At 41.8% G+C, this 21992-nt stretch overlaps 2 protein-coding genes across 3 annotated transcripts in view; one reads left to right on the top strand and one right to left on the bottom strand.

Annotated features, from left to right (window-relative positions):
• gabbr1b (gamma-aminobutyric acid (GABA) B receptor, 1b) overlaps nucleotides 1-13605 on the top strand; it is a 63382-nt gene extending 49777 nt beyond the window's left edge. Inside the window, exons 10-24 of one of the 2 annotated variants that reach the window (XM_041225781.1) lie at nucleotides 717-818; nucleotides 1056-1121; nucleotides 1699-1890; nucleotides 2741-2986; nucleotides 3899-3962; nucleotides 4908-4985; nucleotides 6298-6448; nucleotides 6946-7078; nucleotides 8160-8276; nucleotides 8692-8799; nucleotides 9061-9154; nucleotides 9490-9617; nucleotides 10139-10267; nucleotides 10625-10768; nucleotides 11104-13605. In XM_041225781.1, the coding sequence (XP_041081715.1) occupies nucleotides 717-818; nucleotides 1056-1121; nucleotides 1699-1890; nucleotides 2741-2986; nucleotides 3899-3962; nucleotides 4908-4985; nucleotides 6298-6448; nucleotides 6946-7078; nucleotides 8160-8276; nucleotides 8692-8799; nucleotides 9061-9154; nucleotides 9490-9617; nucleotides 10139-10267; nucleotides 10625-10768; nucleotides 11104-11349 (1998 nt within the window). In that variant the 3' untranslated portion in view covers nucleotides 11350-13605. Of the gene's footprint in view, nucleotides 1-716; nucleotides 819-1055; nucleotides 1122-1698; nucleotides 1891-2740; nucleotides 2987-3898; nucleotides 3963-4907; nucleotides 4986-6297; nucleotides 6449-6945; nucleotides 7079-8159; nucleotides 8277-8688; nucleotides 8800-9060; nucleotides 9155-9489; nucleotides 9618-10138; nucleotides 10268-10624; nucleotides 10769-11103 lie in introns of both variants that reach the window. The other variant, XM_041225780.1, reaches the window with a different exon arrangement.
• Nucleotides 13606-14024: 419 nt separating this feature from the next.
• Nucleotides 14025-17444, bottom strand: LOC121298748 (V-type proton ATPase subunit G 2-like). Its single transcript, XM_041225965.1, has 3 exons — nucleotides 17004-17444; nucleotides 16143-16243; nucleotides 14025-15642 (listed from the first exon to the last, which is right to left on the bottom strand). The coding sequence occupies exons 1-3, from the start codon at nucleotides 17083-17085 to the stop codon at nucleotides 15469-15471; spliced, it is 357 nt and encodes a 118-aa protein (XP_041081899.1). The 5' UTR covers nucleotides 17086-17444; the 3' UTR covers nucleotides 14025-15468.
• Nucleotides 17445-21992: the final 4548 nt, after the last annotated feature.

Here is a 21992-nt window from a genome sequence, read left to right as displayed (position 1 = left end):
TATCTTTGTTCCCCCTTTAAAGGGTACATAAGGACCTTTTTATTTTATTGTGTTACATGTTCCCATGTGTTGCTACTGCTTACATAAGCTGTGTGTATTGCTCAATTATTATTTTTTTTTCCATTTAACCACTTTTTTTAAACTTTTAAATTGCATTCCCTGCCTCAAGATAGCTTCCCATGTACCCACATTGAACTCTCAGAACTGCATTTCCCATCATCCTCCTGCTCACATATGTAATTGAGATGGATTTACCAGTGAGCAGAAGGATGATGGGAAATGCAGTTCTGAGAGGTCCATGTGGGTACATGGGAAGCCATCTTGAGGCAGGGAATGCAATTTAAAAGTTTAAAAAGTTTTGTGTGTAAGGTGTGTCTTATTGCAACAGAAGTCATTCTGCATGGTTTGAGCAGCTCAGCTTCGCCTAAACTGCACGGAATAGTTTAAAAAGTTTTGTGTGTAAGGTGTGTCTTATTGCAACAGAAGTCATTCTGCATGGTTTGAGCAGCTCAGCTTCGCCTAAACTGCACGGAATAGCATCTCTTATAAAAATAAGATACCCTACACACAAAGCATTAACTGATAGTATTGCACTGCAATACAAAATTACCAAACCCTAGACAAAGTGGACAATTGCTTGACATGTCATTGATTGATAAGGATGAAATTTGAGTTACTGATGTCACATATCTCTCTCTCTCTCTCTCTCTGTGCAGACTCTGGATGATTTGGAGGACAGAGTGAAGAAGGCAGGGATTGAACTCAGTGTCAGACAGAGCTTCCTTTCAGATCCTGCCGTGGCTGTGAAGAATCTCAAGGTAACTTGATTCAATCCATACCTGTTACCTAAGTAAAGCAGCTCCATAGAGGGGTCGCTCATTAGTTCACCTGATACAAGCAGGGTGATCCATACAGCTAGTGCACTGTTCAGTAATAAAAAAAAGAACTACATTCTGGATGGCGACACCTATAGAAGCCCTAGCAGCTGGGCTCCATGTTTGTAGTTTTTTTGTTCAGCTAATTCACAACACCACTCTCTCTCTTTCCTGTTTTAGCGACAAGACGCCCGGATAATCGTGGGACTGTTTTATGAAACAGAAGCTCGCAAAGTGTTCTGTGAGGTACAAATGCAATCGTGCTGAGTGTTTCTTGTTGCAATTACTTAACTGCTGTGTCATTGTGAGTTCAGGAGCCTCTCTTCCATTCTAGCTGATTGCCATAGCTATCCAAGGCCAGATGCGACAAAGCGCCTTCTACTGAAGTACAAGCCAGCGCCATCTAGTGAACAGGTATTAAGGATCAAGTTTAATTTGCATTGCTGGCAGTACACATCTGTGCACTAGGTGGCGCTGGCTTTAGAAGGCTTTATAAGAATCAGATTTATCCTGTTGGAAACTGTCTTAATATGTTTGGTGCAACTGTTTAACAGAAATTGGGAGAAATGTTACTCCTGGTTTGAGAGCCTTTTAAAAAGTCTTCAGGATGTGACGACTGAAACAAATAAGCAAAGGGGATCTAAACAAGAAGAGAAACACATCAGTTAAGATTGCTGTACTATTTCAAACTGATACCCACTTTTATATATTAGGAAATGTGCAATATACTTGGTGCTTATTGGCAATAGTGCCTGTCTAAATTCTGTCAGGCTGTGACTCCTCCAAGGTCCCCGAATTCCTCAGTGCTATGTCTTGCCTCCAGGTTTTCAAGGAGAAGCTTTATGGTAAGAAGTACGTCTGGTTTCTGATTGGGTGGTACGCCGACAACTGGTTTAAGATCAATGACCCATCAATCAACTGCACGGTGGAGAACATGACCGAGGCTGTCGAGGGTCATGTGACAACGGAGATTGTGATGCTGAACCCTGAGATTGTGCGTGGAGTGTCTGACCTGGTGAGCAACTCAGCTGTGTTTGAATGAGAACTGCTGGAAACTCACTGTGCTGCCATTCACTGTGCGTGCCATTCTCAGTTCATGATTGTGAGTTACTGTGAATGGATTATTCTCTGTAGGTTATTCTCAGTGAGTTTTTGTAAATGGATTATTCTCAATTTATTATAAGGAGTGGATTATTCTGAATGTATTATTGCAAAATTAATATTCTTAATTGATTATAAGGAGTGGGGTGTTCTGGGTGGATAATTGCTAATGGACTTTTCTCAGGGGGCTGTGTATATCTATTCATTATATTCTCTTTTTTTATTTTATTTATAGAAATTTTAAAACAGTTTGTGTGAACTCTATGGAGTTTGAGAAGTTGCCCTGCCAAAACTTATATCATGTAGATAACTGTGATGCTCATGTATTCTAAGTGGACCAGTAATTGGAGTGAGAGAGTTCATAGCTCGAAGTGGGAGGTTGAATTATGTGCTCAGTGAGCTATCTATAGAAGGTAAACATGTCAAGTGGAAATGACTGAGTGTACGAACGATAAGTTCAAAGACATTATGTATGGCTAGATGACAGATGGCTGACCTGTTTAAATGGAAGTTGGTTTATGGCCAATTTCATAAGAATAGATAAAAGGAAGTAGTTAAGGGGCCCCATCTATTGGATCAGAGGTCTCCAACCCTGGTCCTGGAGACCCCAATCCTGCAGGTGTCTTTTATAGGCTTGGTTGAGAGGAAAACCAGAACACCCTGTAGCTCTCCAGGACCAGGGTTGGAGCCCCTGCATTGGATTTAGCAGACTGCTACCTGAAATTCTTTGTGAAAGCAGCCCGTTGTTGCTTGTCTCCTTGCAGACCTCAGAGGATTTCCTGGATAAGATGATGGCTCGTCTGGGGGTCATGAACCCTGAGGAGACAGGGGGGTTCCAGGAGGCTCCGCTGGCTTACGACGCGGTATGGGCCCTCGCCCTGGCCCTAAACAAGACTGCCGGGGAGCTGGCAAAGAGGGGATTACGGCTGGAGGACTTCAACTACAACAACAAGAACATCACGGGAGAGATCTACAAAGCCATGAACACCTCCTCCTTCATGGGGGTCTCTGTGAGTCTCTACCCCTCACCCTCGCTCTCTCTACCCCTCACCTACGCTCTCTCTACCCCTCACCTACGCTCTCTCTACCCCTCACTCTCACTCTCTCTACCCCTCACCCACACTGTCTCTACCCCTCACCCTCGCTCTCTCTACCCCTCACCCGCACTCTAACGATGACCTGTGCTCTCTCTACCCCTCACCTACGCTCTCTCTACCCCTCACCTATGCTCTCTCTACCCCTCACCCTCACTCTCTCTACCCCTCACCCACTCTCTAATGATGACCTGTGCTCTCTCTACCCCTCACCCTCACTCTCTCTAACTCTCACCCCCTCGCTCTCTCTACCCCTCACCCTCGCTCTCTCTACCCCTCACCTACGCTCTCTCTACCCCTCACCCACACTCTCCTTCCCCTCACCCTTACTCTCTTTACCCCTCACCTTCGTTCTCTCTACCCCTCACCCGCACTCTCTCTACCCCTCACCCTGCCCCTCTCTCACACTCTTCCTCTCTTTCTCTAACCCACTCCCTTACCTTTTCCCTGTCTCTTTCTCTCCTCCTCATCACTACCTCTCTTTCCCCCTCTCCCACATTCTCTCCTCCCCATTTCTTTGGCACATATCTCCCCATTCACTCTCTATCCCTCCCTTCTCCTCTCACTCTCTATTTCATCTCTCCCACCCTCTTCCCCTTGTAATGAAAATCCTCTGAGCGGCTGCTCAGTCAATAACACTGTCATTGGTATGAGACCCACACTTCCCTTTTGGTTACAAAGCTTTCTCTTTAGTTGAATGGTAAAGTGTTTGTCTTTGAATCGCATCGTGTACGGTTTGCGTCCTGCCCTTGCCTTTCCATTCAGTTCAATGAACTGAGATGCCTTACTCTCTTCACCGCCCCCTCTCCCTCTCTCTGTCTCTTGCAGGGTCACGTTGTGTTCGATGCCCAGGGTTCTAGAATGGCCTTGACTCTGATTGAGCAGCTTCAAGGTAGGTCTCCTTCATCACATACAGTGCTCCCTCGCTACAAGGATCTCAGTTATAACACGCTTCGGATAGAACGCTCCTACAGCATGTCCCCCAATTCCCTATACTAGTGATTCATGCAATATTTCTACAGTAAATATAGTACTGGTGGTGTTCAAACTAAACAACTTCTCACTCTGACTTCCGTTTCTGTTACTCTCCTTTTGATACAGTATCTGAAATAAAGAAAAGCTGCACTGGCACTTTATAACACAGAAATCTTATTCAGCATTCCTTTTATAACCAAATAAATATTAGGCCTATTACGTGGTTATTTTTCCTAATGTATTTACTTTTTTTGCTGAGAGAGGAGCTGAAGGTTTCCCCTCCAGGAGACGAGACGCTTCAGCCCCGCTCCAGCAGCCGAACCCGGGCCAAGCCTTTTCCCTCCTCCCCTCTCCCGACCCGCTTTCCTCACGCTGGGTTTGGTTGTCTGTCGTTTCGAACTGAACTCTTGATCGCCATTTAGCCAGGCTATTTATAGTTTAAAAACTGCAAATTAAAGTCGGAATTTTACTATTTTTTGTAAAAAATATAGCGTTGATTACATGGTGCTTTATGCATGCTTATTTCATGGAAAGTTCGATTTCTGCTTCACTATATGTGCATTATAGAGAGGGAGTTATTTTATTTTGTATTTTACTCAGATGTGTGTTGCTATGTGTTCCACAGTGCCCCCCACCCCCTCTCCCGTTATAACGCTCATGTTGTGTGCGTGTCGAGAGACCTGCGTTATAGGGAGGGAGCACAATATATATATATATAGAGAGAGAGAGAGAGAGAGAGAGAGAGAGAGAGAGAGAGATATCAATTATATCAATTAGCTACTAGGAATCGGAAAAGCAGTAATGGCCAAAATTGCCTCCTCTCGTTCAGAACATTTCTTCTCTTCTAACATTGTGTCCACAGGTGGAATTTACAAGAAAATAGGATACTTTGACAGTTCCAAAGGAAATCTCACCTGGTATGGAAATGACAAGTGGATTGGTAAGAAAAACAACTTTTTTCTTTGTCTCTTATTGTACATTGTGTCTAGTGTGATTTAGATCTAGGCAATGGTATAAAACTATAGATATTGAAACTGCATAGGCGACAGAAGAGGCTAGTGAATCAGAATGCTGTCTTTTTGTTTGTCTCTGTGCCACCTAGCCCCTCAGTTTGGAACACAGGCAGGAACGAGAGGGTAGTGAATTAGCCCTCTGTCTGGCTGTCTCACCTCACTCCCCTGCAGTTTGAGATTCTGTTAAAAGGAAGTCTGTAGATGAGCTCTTTGTGGCCTGCAGGAGAGCTGACCTTTTTATCAGGGTCTCCTGCTGTCTGTGGAAGGGCAAACAGCTTGATTTCATCTGGGTGAGGGAGATGGGAGAGGGGCAGGGAGAGATGGAGAGGAGAAGGAAGAGGCGGGAAGGGGAGTGTTAGGGAGAGGGGTGATGGAGGGGTTGAGGGTGAGGGGTGAAAAAAAAAGATTCTGTCACTAACTCTTGAGATTACAAAATAAAAATAACTCTAATTGTAGAGTCTATTACCTAGAGAGATGACACACTGATTAGTGTATCAATAACGCCTATACAGGAAACTAAGCAGCTCTTTACCAACAAAATTAGCTTGACAGTCTTTCTCGCTCTCTCTCTGTTGCTGTGGAAACAACTTCATGTCCCCTCTCTGCTCTGGTTGCTGGGGTAACCACTCTTGAGCTCTTGCTGCAATGTCTGCTGGGAGCTAGGTCGTCATGGAAACCTATGTCCTTTAGAGCAGTCAAGGACAGCAAGTGCAGGGAGAGAGAGAGGAGGAGAGTGGGAGGAGAGGACAGAGAAATTAGGGCAAAGAGGGGGAGAGGTGTACTTGTTTGATTTATTCTGTTTTCTGTACATTTTTACACATTTTCATAATAATCTTATTTAATTTAATTTGTTTTTCCATTAGAAGTGTCCATTTATTTAATGGCATATCTTTTTTGTAAAGGACATGGGTCTATTAGATGGAAGTTTTGCCTACTTAAGTTATCCTCTGTGAAAAAGATCAATATAACCAAGATTCAGACCTCCTTGTCCAGTTTAGGACATGGCTTTCTACAACATAATGCAATATAATGCGCCTCTTTAAATTCCTTGTAGTGGGCTGACCTCTTGTGGTAATCAGTGGAACTACACTGTTAATTCATCGACTACCCTCACCCCCTGTTAAGGCCATAATTTGTCGGTCCATTGAATACAGTGGCCCTAATGTTGGCATGTTAACACTGAAGTCAATAGAACTGATACTGAGGCCTTTAATTAAGGTTTCGACCCTGTTTCTCCAGGTGGGAGTCCTCCCGCTGACCGGACAGAACTCATTGTGGAATATCGATTACTGTCTCAGAAGCTTTTTGTGTCTGTAGCTGTATTCGCAGGCTTTGGAATTCTGTTCGGAATAATCTGCCTCACTTTCAACATCTACAACAGCAGCGTGCGGTGAGCCTGTCCCTATATAGGCGGCTGTGTAGCTACCTACATGGCCATTTTATTAGGACTTAATAACAGGGTCAACGTTTGCATTGATCACAGCCTTGACTTGGCATAGACTCCAGAAGGTGCTGGAAGGTCCATCAGGAGAGCTGTTCAGTCATTCATATTCAGCATGGTAAAGCATATTCAAAAACCTAGAACACCATGGTAAATGCTTAATATCAGCTATAATTAATAAACACTCAAAAAATGAGCTTGGGTGGACACTTGCAGGGCTGGCCTTTATCCTCCAGAGGCCGGTAGTTCTCTGAGATCCTCTCTCGAAGCTGGCTTGGTCGTGGGATTGGAGGACGCCCACTGAGCCTTCAGTTCTCCCAAACTGTGTGGTGAATTGCAGCGATGAGGGGAAGCAATAATTGAACATCTTACAGGGGGAACCAGGCACTGTGTGACATCACCACTGTGAAAACTGAGGTCGTTTGTGTTTCTGTGTTCTTATGCAGGTACATCCAGAACTCCCAGCCCTACCTCAACAACATGACTGCTGTGGGCTGTATGCTAGCCCTGGCTGCTGTCTTTCCACTAGGATTAGACAGGAAACACATTGCCCAGGGCCAGTTCCCCTTCATCTGCCAGGTAAGGGGCAGGGGGTGGGTGCTTGAGCTTCAGGTCGCTTTCATTTTGTACGCCTTGCTTGCTGTTTTAGGAAGTTTGTCAGCTTGCTGGGTTATTCTGTTCCTCCCTTCTTGAGTGATCATTTCCCTCTAAATCTGCCTTTATCTGGCTTTCAGCTTGTCTTGAGAATCCTAAATGCCAAGACCAAACAGCCTTCCTCTTTCCATTGAAATCAGGTGAAAGTGTGCCTCTGTGGAAATTACATGGGGTGAACGGAGTTGAAAGGTCACATTGTCACCTGATCTGAATGGATTGAGGAATCAGGGCTGGTATATAGGATTCTCCAGGCAAGCTCAAAGCTAGGTAAAGGCAGTTCCAATGATAATAGCTCAATGTGACACGACCCAGAACCGCTCAGAATGAGTACTGAAACTAGTAAACAGCTGCTTCCGCTTTGAAAAAAGACGCTCTAGTAAACATGCGAGCAAGTTATTCTACACATAGGAAATCAGTCAATTGAATGTACTTTACAGTATAGAAACACCTCGTTTGCTTACCTACTGACGTCTAAGTCTTTAAACCCCATTTTCCAATTGCCATTTAACAATTGATTATTCTGTACTATTCTGTACTTACTGTTGATGTATGCTGTGGTCATCAACTTTTTCATCATACTAATAGCTCTGATTTTTAATTTACTGAAGAACATAAAATGCTTGAAGGAGAGTTGGCCGCTCTGCCCATCAAAACTCTTCCGGTTCCTAGTAGCTAATCTCAGAACTCAAAAGATTCAGTTGATCAGATTGTAAAGTTCTGTAGGGGAGCACCAGTGACAAATCATACAGCGGAATGGTATGAAACATCTGATTTCATGAATAAGCTTTTAACACATTACATTTGCTGACACTGAATTTAATTTGCCATGTTTCTGCCCAGTCCAAAGCGGTCAAAATCTTTTTGGTTTTCCTGGATATCTGTAACCATGTCAGCCTCTTTTCCAGGCTTTGTGTCGTCTGAAAAGTTTAGAAGTTTAAGGGTTGGATTTGGAGCCATTGCAGGGGGTGGTTGTTACTGCCATGCTTGTCCTCTCTCCTGTCTCCAGGCTCGTCTCTGGCTTTTAGGACTGGGGTTCAGCCTGGCTTACGGCAGCATGTTCACAAAGATCTGGTGGGTCCACACGGTCTTCACAAAGAAGGATGAGAAAAAGGACAAGCGTAAGGTAATTTAGAGGACTGGACTGAGCTGCATTTAATGAACTTAATGAAACTAAACTGACTTTGAACCAAACTGAATGAACACTAAACTTGAACAAAACTGAATGAACACAAATCGTACTCTGAACTAAGTTAAACTGAACAAAACTAAACTCAGTTAAATGCAATTTAGTTTGAACAAAACCAAACTGAACATAATTTGAATTGAATTTGAACACAACACGAGTTTGAACTGAATTTAAACTGAACTGATTTGAATTTGATTGAAGATAAATGGAATGTGAACATAATTTGAACTAAACTAATTTAAACTGAACGGCATTTAAGCTGAATTTGGACTGGAAGTTGAGCTAAAATCGAATCAAAACGTAATGGGTATTGACACTTGAAGGGTTAATTGTCGGTTCTGTTTCTCAGCAGCACTTGGAGCCCTGGAAGCTCTATGCTACAGTTGGGGTTCTGTTGGCCATAGATATCTTGTCTCTGATGATCTGGCAGATTGTGGATCCCCTTCACATCACTGTAGAGGTATGGAGAGAATGGCTCACAGGGCCAAGAGAACATAGGAAAAGCACTTTACTAAGTAGAGAATTACCAACAGCAGTTTATATAGCGATCCCAATCTACATGCCGAAATAGGACTTGTATTTTAGAACATGCATAATTTTTTTGTGTTTATTAATACATACATACACATTTTTAAAAGACATTATTGGCATGATTTGAATACATCTCTTATTGGCTTTATTAACATAATCTCTCTCTCTCTCTTTCTCTCTCTCGTTCTAGGAGTTCACTAAAGAGGCACCCAAAGGTGATCTCGATGTGTTGATCCAGCCTTTACTTGAGCACTGCAACTCAGAGAAGATGAACACATGGCTGGGTGAGTTGAACAGTCCCTGCCCTGCTATTCAGTCCTGGGCCTCCCTTTCTCCGTACAAACAGAGACTGTCAGTAGTGTCACTGAATGGCGCTTGCTTTATGATATCCTTTTGGGTGCTGGGTTGTTGTGTACAGTACAGTGATATGTTTCAGTACTGTAGTGCTGTGTCTCAGTAGAGTGATATATTGCTGTCTGTTTCTGTACTGTATCTCAGTACAGTGCTATGTTCCAGTATGTTTCTATCTTGTATTGCGCTGTCTCAGTACAGTGCTATGTTCCAGTATGTTTCTATCTTGTATTGCGCTGTCTCAGTACAATGATATGTCTCCTCTCAGGCGTGGTGTATGGATACAAGGGTCTGCTGCTTCTGCTGGGAATCTTTCTGGCTTACGAGACCAAGAGTGTGTCCACTGAGAAAATCAATGACCACCGCGCTGTCGGCATGGCCATCTACAATGTAGCGGTCAGTTTGTGCTCTGTCTGTCTGACTGTCTGACTGTGTGTTTCAGTCTCTGTCTTGGATAGCTAGATATATAGCTAGTTTACTATCTAGACAGTTAGCTTGTTAGTGTATTTAGTTAGCAGGATAGTTGTCTAGTTAGATAGTGAGATAGGCACAAGTTACTGTTTGTCAAGTAATCAAACTAGCTAGTTAGTGAAAATACTGCTATAGCTAGATTGTTGGTTGGTTAACTAGTTTGTAAGCTAGTCAGTTAGTTGGCTAGTTATTTAGTAATCTATTTATTGTATCCTCACCTGTCTTCATTTGTTTAGTTAGCTGGTTAACTTGTTAAGCAGTTTTTGAGATATTAGTGGAACTAATCTCTCTCTCTCTCTCCTCTCTCTGTCTCTGTCTCTCTGAGCAAAGAGAGAGAGAGAAGAAGGAGAGAGAGAGAGGCTCTCTCTCTCTCTCTCTCTCTCTCTCTCTCTCTCTCTCTCTCTCTCTCTCTCTCTCTCTCTCTCTCTCTCTCTCTCTCTCTCTAGGTCCTGTGTATGATCACAGCCCCAGTCACAATGATCCTGAACAGTCAGCAGGATGCAGCTTTTGCCTTTGCAGCGCTGGCTGTCATCTTCTCAGTCTACATCACCCTAGTTGTGCTCTTTGTCCCCAAGGTAAGACTAGATCACCCTGACAGCTCAGCAATAAAGAGGCTTCTCAGAGCCTAAACCCAGGGTGATGCTAGCAAATAGACACTCACATTATATTGTTAACTGAACGTGACCAAAATATGATCCTTTCCTCTCCTTTGTCATTCTCTCTCCTTCTTTCTACATGCCTCCCTTTATCTTCCATCTCCTCCCATTCCTCTCCCCCTTTCAAACTCCTTTTTCTCTCTCCTTTCCTCTCTCTCCCTGTTTTTTCTGCTCTCTACCCTCTCTCACTCCCTCTCATCTTTCCTATTTCTTTCCTCTCCCCTGCTCTCTCCCTCTCCTCTCCCAATTTTCCTCTCTCTCCCCCTCTCCTCTTAGATGAGGCGTTTGATCACTCGGGGAGAGTGGCAGTCCGAGCAGCAGGACACCATGCGCACTGGCTCCTCCACCAACAACAACGATGAGGAGAAATCCAGACAGCTGGAGAAAGAGAACCGCGAGCTGGAGAAGATCATAGCAGAGGTAAGGGGGACAGGGAGAGAGGGCAGAGATGGGAGAGGGGAAAGGGGAAGGGGGCGAGGAGACAGGGGAGCGAAAGAGAACCGCGAACTGGAGAAGTTCATAGCAGAGGGGAGAGAGAGGGGAGAGGCAACAGGGGAGAGAGGGGGAGGAGGAAAAGAGGAGAGAAATAGCAGTCTGGGTGTCTTCTTCTCATCCTCTCTTTCACACTAATCTCTCTGCTTTAAACATGACCTGTTCCTCGCTAGTACCATAATACAGCACTCTACATCGGCTGGATATTCCACAGCATGTGTGGATATACGTGAGTGTCTCACATTCTGTCTCTCTCTCCACAGAAGGAGGAACGCGTCTCTGAACTCCGTCACCAACTCTCTGAGAGAAAGCAGCTCCGATCTCGCCACCGCCCCTCGGCCAATGAGAACCAGGCCCCTCTGGAGAACCACCAATCGCAGCACTTCTCCAACTCCAATCAGGCCCCTGTCCCCTCCCTATACCAGCCCACAGGCCGCCCAGCGCCCCTCGCAGACAAAATCACTCGTAATAACTGCCATGGCAGTCGTCTCCACCTGCTCTACAAGTGAGCCAAAACCAGGCCAAAATAGGGTAACATGTAATGTATGCTGTCTGAAAAAATCTAAATATAGCTATCACTATATATTTTTTTCAGGGTTTCTACAAGCAAATTTGTTGTTAACATTAGAAAAAAAGTATTGGCCAAAGTGAGTTAAAGTGGTCTGACTTGTGCTAAAGTGGGCCAAAGTGGGCTAACTAGTCATTTTATTCCCCATGAAGGTCAGAAGTATGTTTGTCAGGTCATCTGTAAACAAATATGAAAATGCACACCCCCTAGAAAAGTTCTTAATGGAGTCGTCACAAACGGGGGGTGCTGTAGTAGGCCAAAAAGGACTAAAGAGGTCTGAAGTGGTCCAACTTTAGAAATGTCTTGTCAGAAATATATCCAGCTTATACAATGTTGAATTTGCAAGTACTGTATTTTAGAAAATCTATAAACATTGAATGCATTTGTACAGTTTGTCTACTTGACTGCATCCTTTGTATTTCAAATGATTTTCAGCTAGAAAGTGATGATTTGCTGTTGGATACACTCCAGAGTACATGCCTGTTGCACTGTAATGCCACTGTACTTGCATTTGTTTAATTATTTCATTCAAAATGATATGATTGGATAAACAAGGTGGAGATTGCATTGGCCCTAGAGCTCCTATGGTTTGGGGAGGTCACTCCAACATCTGGTGAGCTCAGACTGGCAGGGCTGGGCTTTATCCTCCAGGGGGCAGTAGGGGGCGATGGTCGGGAGGATCAGAGCTGTTCATCTGTTGTCCTGGGCAATTTGAATTGGGGATAAACGGGCAAAATAAATGGATATAATGTTTTATTGTTTCAGTATAATAATTGAAATACTGTAGTTAAAAATGTGTCATTGTAGCTAACAAAGTAATTCCACAAATCTGACTTCCATTCTCTATATAGGTCTCAGGTGTGCAGTTTTGAAACGATAGCAAAACATTTGGTACTACACTCAAACCTCTGTTTGCAAGCCTTGCTTTGAAGGCAGTCCTGCACTTCCTTGGTCATTTCACCTGGAGAGGGACATTGTCCCCACCCCGTCAGTGTCTTCTTTCCTGTCAGGAACCAATTAGCTGCTTCCTCTGTTGACTGACAATGCTTTCAGCCAGTAAGCTGGCCCAGGAAGTGAAGCAGTAACCAACTGCACTCTTGTGAAGATAAAAGGATTGAAAATAAAAACACATGTATATTTCATAATCACATATTGAAAACCTGTGTAAGATGTATGGATATATTTGCTCTGCAGCAACCACTTTATAATTGGTCAGGATTGGTTACTTCTACAAGTTTTAGAGCTCTGTCTTGCTTTCTTTCTCTATAAATATCATGGTATCTCTTGCACCCCTCTGAAAATCCATGCAAAAGGTTTTCATGCGCCACAAATTCAAGAGCACTTGAGGTGGGGCATTTAATCCATGTAAATACATGAATACCCTTTCTTAGGCTAAAGTTACTGGGGCTGTTGTGAAGATACAGACAGGGCTGGCATGAAGTAGCTTGACTTATAACCACACACACACACTGTCCTATAGATCTGGCTGACACGGAGCGTTGAATATTGCTACTTTAATAGTTCATTTAAGAGTGCTGACTTTCTTCTCTCGTGCTAGATATTTCAAATGCTACAAGAGAAAATAGCTGCAAATGTCATTTGAATTGTTTTATGTTGGTCTTACTGTTGTAGAGTGCTTGCAGTCTTTCTGTGTTTCCATGGTTCTGTGTTCTTCATTTTCTCTAAGTCTGCCTTCACCTGGGTTTGAGCTGCTCCGAGCTTGTGTGGAGAATCCTAGGTACCAGGACTGAACAACCTTCTTCGTTCCATTCAAATCATTTGGCAATGCGACCTAACTCTGCCAGCCCCACCCACTTTACAGAGACAGAGAGAGCAGGTGTCAGAGTTTACATTGTCATATGAAAGGCAGTTCAGTGCCTGGCAGCAGACAGGTAAAGGCAGATTTACAGAACAGCGAAGATTCAGTATTAGAGCAACAGAACCACTCAGAATGATTGTAATTGAAATAGTAAGAGAAATGTAAAATTTAAAAAAAGCAATTCAGGTGACATTTGCAACTTATTTTTTAACTTTATGGTATGTGCTTTAGTAGCGCCACCATGTGGTCTTTTGTAAATTGCATTATTGTGTTCTGGACCATTTGTTTTCTCCTTAGCGACTTTATTCCAGCCCTGTATATATACAGTGTATATTAAAAGAAACTAACACAATTCTATGAGAAATGTTTGATTAGAAAGTCCTTAAATAATTTAATTAATAAATAATTCTATATATATATATATATATATATATATATATATATATATATATATATATATATATATATATATATATATCAGTATATATATATATATCTTTTAAAAAAGAAGAGATTTATACAGGACTGTTTATTGTTAAAAACAATTCTATGTGTACTTTCACCTATTTAAAACAAGTATAGTTACAGAATATATGGACATTAATTGTTCTATAATAAAATTAAACTTTTTCTAGATCATTGTATCATTCTCTGCCGTATCATTCTCTAGTAGTATGTACTTTTTTGGAGCCTGAACTGGTCCCCTCCCTCACCCACTAAGAGAAAGGGTGCTCCCTGCAGTCCAGGGCAGGCTTGAGGCACAGAGACTGAAAACTCAATGAATTCAACTAAACAAAACTGGTTGTAAACTTTATTAGTTGTTCCAGAACATGACAGTTGTTAACAATACGAATGCACAGTACAGTACAATTATCACACAGAACACACGAAAGGAGTGCTTTAAAATCCCTTTCTTTACTCTTGTTAGCAGTAGCCACGTTATCATCACCTTATCCCACTTTCCTTCTGTTCAAGTTCTCGGCTTGCATTTTACATTACAGAATATGCAGTTAATTCAAAGACAATGCTGCTGCTTACTGGTACCTAATCACTTCCTGTGCTGTAGGTCAACCTCACTCCATGTGACCTACAGCACAGGTACCAACAGTTTTTATATAATGTTGTATAGGAAACATTTGCATATCTTAACCCTTTCAGTCCTGAATTATCTACACTACCTCAGGCTGGGACCCAGGAGTCCCATAGGGTTCCAACATCATTTCTGGTGACACCTGTTAACATGAAAGGGCTAAGAAGACAAATAAACAAGGAAGCACAATACACAGGGACTGATAAGTAGCTTTCATTTCAATCGCTTTTTTTTTTACATGACCTGCCTCTTTGCATGGACTTTGCAATATGAGTGGTTCTCAGTTCTGCCCCTCTCGTGTTTCTCACCTTTACCTGGCTTTCTTCTTGTCAGGAGAATCCAAAGTGGCAGCCTTTCTCATTCTAGCCAAATCAAGCGTCAATGAGACCTTCCAACTGCCAGCCCCACCTACTCTCTCTGTCTGTTTGTACGGTATGTAGGGCAGGCAGGGCTGGCAGAGTTATAGTCACAGTCAACGTTTTTTGAAGAGGAAGGCTGTTCTGTCCTAGCATTTAGGATTCTCCAGGCAAGCAGCTCAAAGCTGGGCAAAGGCAGATTTTGAGACAGTGATAACAATACAGAAACCAGAGCCACTTAGAATGATAGCAAACACACCGGCACAGGGAATTTGAAAAAAAAAAAAAAACTACAAAAATGACATTAAAGCAAATTACTGTTTCATAACCCTATTTGGTGTTAAGTATTTGATAGTATTGGGCTAGCACTCCTTTTAACACACTTATCTGGGTTTGTGTTTTATATATTTGCACACACGGTACAACTAGCCATGCACATGCAAAATATCCAGTGGCTTGATTTCAGATGGATATGTAAATTGCCATAGCACTGCTTTCTAAGTGTGGTCCCCTCTCCTCTTCTTCACCTCTCCATCTCTCCTCTCCACTCTCCTCTCCCCTGTCTAGGCAGTGATCTGGTAGTTCTGATGGATGTGTGGATTAATGTCACACACTGCACCACCCCTCTCTCTTGTCTCCACTCTCTTGTCCCCCCCCCCTCCTCTCTCTTCTCCCTCTCCTCTCTTCCCTCGTCTCTTCTCTCTAGGCAGATGGATGTGTGGTTTTATGTCACACACCAGGCTCCCACCCCTCTCTCTTTCTCTCCCCTCTCTCCTCCCCTCTCCCCTTTCCCCTCTAGGCAGTAAAGCGATAGTTTTGGTGGATCTCAGGCTTGATGTCACACACCAGGCTCAGCAGTGTTCTCAACACTCTCTCCCGGTTGCTCTGGTAGTTTCCTTGCATGCTCTGGATCTTTTTCCTGGTCTGCTGATCCACCTCTGTGGAGAGGTTGCCCTGGGAGCCCAGAGACTGGAGAAGAGAGAGGAGAGATCAGAGAGAGAAGAGAAGGGTGGGCAGAGAGATCTAGTACTCAGCACAGGGAAAGGAGAGAGGAGACAGCGCCTCAGTGCAGGGAGAGGGGAGAGAAGAGAGGGCAGATAGATACTCAACACAAGGAAAGGAGAGGAAGGAGAGAGGGGAGAGATATATTAAGTATAGGGAGAAGGGAAAGAGGGAATAGTACAGTCAATAATACAGAGGAAGGTCAGTACAGGGAGAAGGGGGAGAGTGGGGAAGAAAAACAGGGTGAAGGGGTAAGGAAAGCAGAAGAGCAGAGTGAAAGGCGAAAAGGGGGAATAAGAAAAAAGAAAGAGGAAGGGAGCAAAAGGGCAGATGAAAAGCAGGTTAGGTTAGTGAATTAGACCATTGCAACACATTTTCTCCTAGATTGGAGCTCAGGTCCAAGAGATGAAAGACAGGAGAGGTTAGTCTATCTGCCTGCCTGCGCCCCCTAGTGTGTAGCTGCTCACCGCGTGTTGTTTGTGCTGGAACTCTCTCTCCCTGCCAATCCTGTACTGCTCAATCTCAGCCTGCGCCTCCTCCTTCGCCTGTCTCAGACGCCGGGTTTTCCCTGAGAAACGACAGCGTTAATGGAAGATAATGGTGTAACGAAATAAACATGTACAATAAATGTAAAATAAACGTGAAACATAAAACTAGACTCGCACACCAAATCTTAGTTAGAAGGTTATACATTAAGATAGACGTTATCTCCTGCAAGATGTTTACTGGCACAAGGCATCACTGCTGTTAAACCGCTGGCAGCAGTCTTTCGGGGTTTTCTTACTGGCAGTAGAATATGAGCTGCCAATGAGAAACCCTCACTGCTGCCAGCAGATTTTCCGCTGGTTCAAGTCACAGCACAGTTAGCTGCGGTCGTTTCTTGTTGAAGTAGTCTACACAATACAAACGTAATACTGTATATGTTCGGTAAACATACACTGTAATTACACTGAAATCGACAACAAAGGTTAAAAAACAAAATACAAATACACGAATAAACAAACACACAAGGTACGCCAATCTGCGGTTAAAACAACGAAACCGCAAACGAAATTACAGAATACACGTTACTGTAAAAAATATATTGGCTCCGATTAAAAATATATATTGGCTAATATATTATATATAGATTATATATATACTTATATCATATATATATAATATATATATATATAATAAATTATATTAAAATAATTATTATTTATAATTATGTATTAATGTAATAATAATAATAATAAATAATAATAATAATAATAATAATAATAATAATAATAATAATAAACGTTTTTCATTATTAAAAATAGATGGGTCTGCACAGGTTTTCTTACGTTTCCTCGCTTCTGCGACCTTCTCGGCAGCTCTTTTCTCAGCCTGGAGAAGCTGCTGGATTCCTTGGGATTGACTGGCCATCTTTTATTTGCTTGCCTTTTTGTTTGTTTGTTTTTGCTTCTTGTTCCCGTTGTTCGGTTTGTCTACCCGGCTGGCTCTATCCGCATCGCCCCTCGCTCTGTCAATGCGTGGCTGTCAGATCCGTGAATTGCTGAGGCAAGTAAGCTAAGTCGGTAAGGACTCCGCCCGGGTTACAATAAATAAAACACACAAACAAACCTATTATAATTAAGGTAAAACCAGTTCACTCAAACCATTGCACCGTCTCAGAGCAACTTCTAGTGTAGAAACGGTGGCTGGTCTGTTAAAACAAGTGGAAATGCATATTGGTTATGTAATACACACTGATATTTCATGGAAGCCATAGAGAAGACATTTAATGACGTAATGTTTTGTTTTTGTTTTACCTGCGTGTGTAGCTTTTATGGTGTTGCTACAATTTCCACTGTCCGTAAGAAAAAAACAGAGACTGCTTTAGTAGCTTAACAGTAAGCTTAAGAAGAAATATTTATATATTTTGGCCTGAAGTTTAGAGAAACTCAAGAAAACCGGATTTATGAAATCAACATTGCTCACAAATGATATATTTATCAATACTATGGCTATAATGTGGACGTGTAGGCCTCTGATTGATATATTTAAGAAATTTCATATAAGATTTGTAATTTTGTACATTTAGGCATTCGACAGAACATTGGCTTATACAAGAAACCACATGGATAAATAAACAACATGATTATGCTTGGGAGATTAAATAGTAAAAAACAAAAAAAATAGAAAAAAATAATAAAACTCTGTTATTGAGCAGTTTGGAACCTTGGTAAATTTCCAGCACAGTCTTTAGTTTCCTAGCAACCATTCTTGAAACAGATCAGCTCAGAAGTAGTAAGACAGTCATTTTGCAGGAGATCATTTGGGGAGGGTATAGTTGCATACTGTGGTTTACTTCTGCCAATGGCAACCTCATCCCATTGTAGTTGCCCTATATTTGTGGTCCCATGGTTCTTTAGTTTATTATAGAACCATTGCATTACCATTGAAGATCATTTGGCAAGGGTTTAGTTAGCATAGTGTGGTTCAGGTCTGCCAAACTGAAGCCTCATCCAATTGTAGCTGCCTTACATTTTTGCCATCAACTTGCACAATTAAAAAATTGTAACATTCCCCTGTTTGCAATTTACACAGACAATGTGTGTCATGTCATTGATATAAGCTGTGTGAGAGCTGTGTGAAACTATTCAGCAACAATCCTGGGGATGCAGAAGGATCTCAGTGATTTCATCCATAATGTCTTCTAGTCGAAACCTTTGTCATTCAGTTTGCTGAGTTTCTTTTTGTATTTCACGGTCCTCTGAAAGACGCAGTGGAAAATCCACGCACTAAAACGCTGACGCGAAATCACTTTTTACATGGAAACACTGCCCACCTCTGCATCACAAACAAGAGCTTTCCAATCTCAAAATTAAACTCCCCCGCCAGCACAACACAGCGTCAGCACACCAACAGCCTCAATGCCACTGCAGAAGGGCGAAATAGAGCTGCACAAACCGATGATGCGATTGTTTGGATCAACCCCTCCACAGACGAAGGTCAGTGATATCTGTCAGGTTTATTGATCAGTCCAAGCAAAACAAGGGAAAGAACAACTGCTTGGATTTTGTGATGATTGCTGTTCTCCACAGTCTAAGTAAAGCAGCAATCATCAAATACCCAATAAGCTGAGTCACATTTTTAGCTAGTTTCACAAACCCTGATTGCATCATAACTTAATTTGTGTAAACCTTATATGAGTGCTAATCAGAGCCAGTGAAACCGTCCACATGTGTTAACAAGGGATTCATATAACCCTAAAGCAGTTTCAGACTGGTTGCTTGCCCTGCAAAGGTAACCACTCAAATTTGGCGAGGGTATAATTAGCATACTATGGTTCAGATTGGTCAATGGCAGCCTCATTCCATTGTAGCTGCCTTATATTTCTGTTACCATTGCCAATTTGTATACTCAGCATCAAAAGAAACGTATCACTTATATTTTAGCATCAAAAAATCACTTATATTTAAGCATCAAAAGAAAGGTATCACTTATATTGGGATAAAATTCACTAGATGTAATAAACTCTGTTTTAGAGCAGATGCAGTGACTTTTTATTGTGCTGATTAATCACTGACATCACGAAGATGCTGCAAAATGATCTGTTGATCTCGGGCAGGTGTGGTGACTCTTGATCTCCCACTTTGTGGCCTGTGATTGACAGAGTGGGTCTGGTTATACTGTCTTGCTAGGTTTGAAATTGCTGGCTGTGAGCAACCAAGACGGCGAGTCACAGTACGCCTTCCTAGTCCAGCCTTCAACATGCCGTTTGCATGAAGGGACTGCTCCCTTGACAGACGTGGCATATTGTTTTTCTTTATTGCTTTTATTCAAGCTTGCAATTCAACATCTGAAATAACTCCATAGGCAGCATCCAATCAACTCTCTCACTAATTAGGTGATTAAGTGCATATGCTTCAGTCATAGTCACTCAAGCATGTCATGGTCAAGGATGAATGGTCGAGTGAATAAAAAGAAACCAGAAACATTTCGTCAATGTCCATCATTTATATACCTTATTAAAAAAATCTATTGTATATAAATATAATATATATAATATATATCTATATATATATATATAATATATATGTATATATATATATATCTATATATATATATATATATATATATATATATATATATCATAAGTCTATTATTATCATATATATATATATTATATAACCAGTGATATGTTTCTTTTGATGCTCTGTATATAATTCAGAATCACCACCCTTGCAATACCACATGTGATAGGGGTTTCAGACCAGACCTTAGCATCAAAATTCACTTTTATCAGTTTAATTTGAATTGAGCACAAACCTGGTGGCCTGTTATTCAGTTTTCACACCACTAGATGTCAGCAGAAACACATAACAGTCCCTCAGCTCAGCGTATATTGATTAGCCTTAAAAAAAGTATGAAGAAAAAATTATTAATTCTGTAGGGTGATACAAAACTTTTGGCCATAGCTGTAGATGTGTTAAGTTGCTTTCTGTAATACCCCTAACTTTTTTTTTTAATGAGCATTCAATATTGAGGTAAATATTTAAAAGCTAATGTACATTTACACACCAAAAAAAAGGTAACAATCCCCTGTTTGCAATTTACACAGACAATGTGTGTCATGTCATTGATATAAGCTGTGTGAGAGCTGTGTGAAACTATTCAGCAACAATCCTGGGGATGCAGAAGGATCTCAGTGATTTCATCCATAATGTCTTCTAGTCGAACCCTTTGTCATTCAATTTGTTGAGTTTCTTTTTGTATTTCACGGTCCTCTGAAAGACGCAGTGGAAAATCCACGCACTGTAACCCTGATGTGAAACTAATCCAGAGACATGGAAACATTGCCCACCTCTGCATCGCAAACAAGAGCTCTTCAATCTCAAAATCAAACTCCCCCGCCAGCACACAACAGCGTCAGCACACCAACAGCCTCAGTGTGGTGTAGATATATGCTCCTTCATTAATGATACAGTATTATTTTGTATGAAACAATAATAATACTAATTAAAAAAAAACAGAATTAAGACTTCTACCCACTAATAAAACCTGAAAATGCAACCATTTTGGTAGCACTGTAGTTTCGGAATCCTTTATAACTGATGGTAAACATGTAATTAATTATGCTATTAACAATTAGAAAAAATAAGACTATTGTACACTTCTAAATTTTTCAGGTCTATTTGTCTTTCTATGCCTGTCTGTCTGTCTTTATATGTCTGTCTGTCTGTCTTTATACATCGACTCTTTGCCACTGATCAACATAAAAAAAGTCCATAACGTCAAAGTGAAAAATAAAATCTACAAATTGTTCTAAATTAATTTAAAATAATTGATTACATAAGTATTCACTCCCTTGAGTCAATATTTGGTAGAGGCACCTTTGGCAGCAATTACAGTCATGAGTCTATTTGGATAAGTCTCTACCAGCTTTGCACATCTGGACACTACAATTTTTGCCCATTCTTCTTTGCAAAATTGCTCAAGCTCCATCAAGTTGGATGGGGACCTTTGGTGAACAGCAATTTTCAACTCTTTCCACATATTCTCAATTGGATTGAGGTCCGGGCTTTGACTGGGCCACTCCAGGACATTGACCTTTTTGTTTTTAAGCCACTCCAGTGTGGCTTTGGTTGTATGTTTGGGGTCATTGTCCTGCTGGAAGATGAATCTTCTCCCAAGCCCCATGTCTCTTGCAGACTTCAGCAGGTTTTCCTCCAGGATTTCTCTGTACTTCTCTGCATCTTTTGCCCTCTATCTTCACAAGCTTTGCAGCCCCTGACACAGAGAAGCATCCACATAGCTTGATGCTGCCACCACCATGCTTCACCGTAGGGATGGTGTTCTCAGGATGATGTGTGGTGTTAGGCTTGTCTCTATTTTGGTCTCATCAGACCATAGAATCTTCTTCTACTTGGTCTCAGAGTCTCCCACATGCCTCCTGGCAAACTCTAGCCATGATTTGATGTGAGTTTTTTTCAACAATGGCTTTCTTTTTGCCACTCTCGCATAAAGGCCAGTTTTGTGAAGCACCCGGGCTATTGTTGCCGTATGCACAGTGTCTCCCAGCTCAGCTGTGGAAGACTGTAACTCCTTTAAAGTTGCCGTAGGCCTCTTGTTGGCCTCCCTGACTAGTGCCCTTCTCGCCCGGATACTCAGTTTTTGAGGATGGCCTGTTCTAAACAGATTCACAGTTGTGCCATATTCTCTCCATTTCTTAATAATGGACTTTACTGTGCTCCGGGGGAAATTCAATGCCTTGGAAATGTTTTTATATCCTACCCCTGATTGGTGCTTTTGAAGAACCTTATTCCAGATTTGCTTTGAATCTTCCT

The sequence above is a fragment of the Polyodon spathula genome, chromosome 24, assembly GCF_017654505.1.
Source record: "Polyodon spathula isolate WHYD16114869_AA chromosome 24, ASM1765450v1, whole genome shotgun sequence".
Classification (NCBI taxonomy): domain Eukaryota; kingdom Metazoa; phylum Chordata; class Actinopteri; order Acipenseriformes; family Polyodontidae; genus Polyodon; species Polyodon spathula.
Note: the sequence above shows the minus strand (reverse complement) of the source record. Positions and strands in the feature narration are given on the sequence as shown.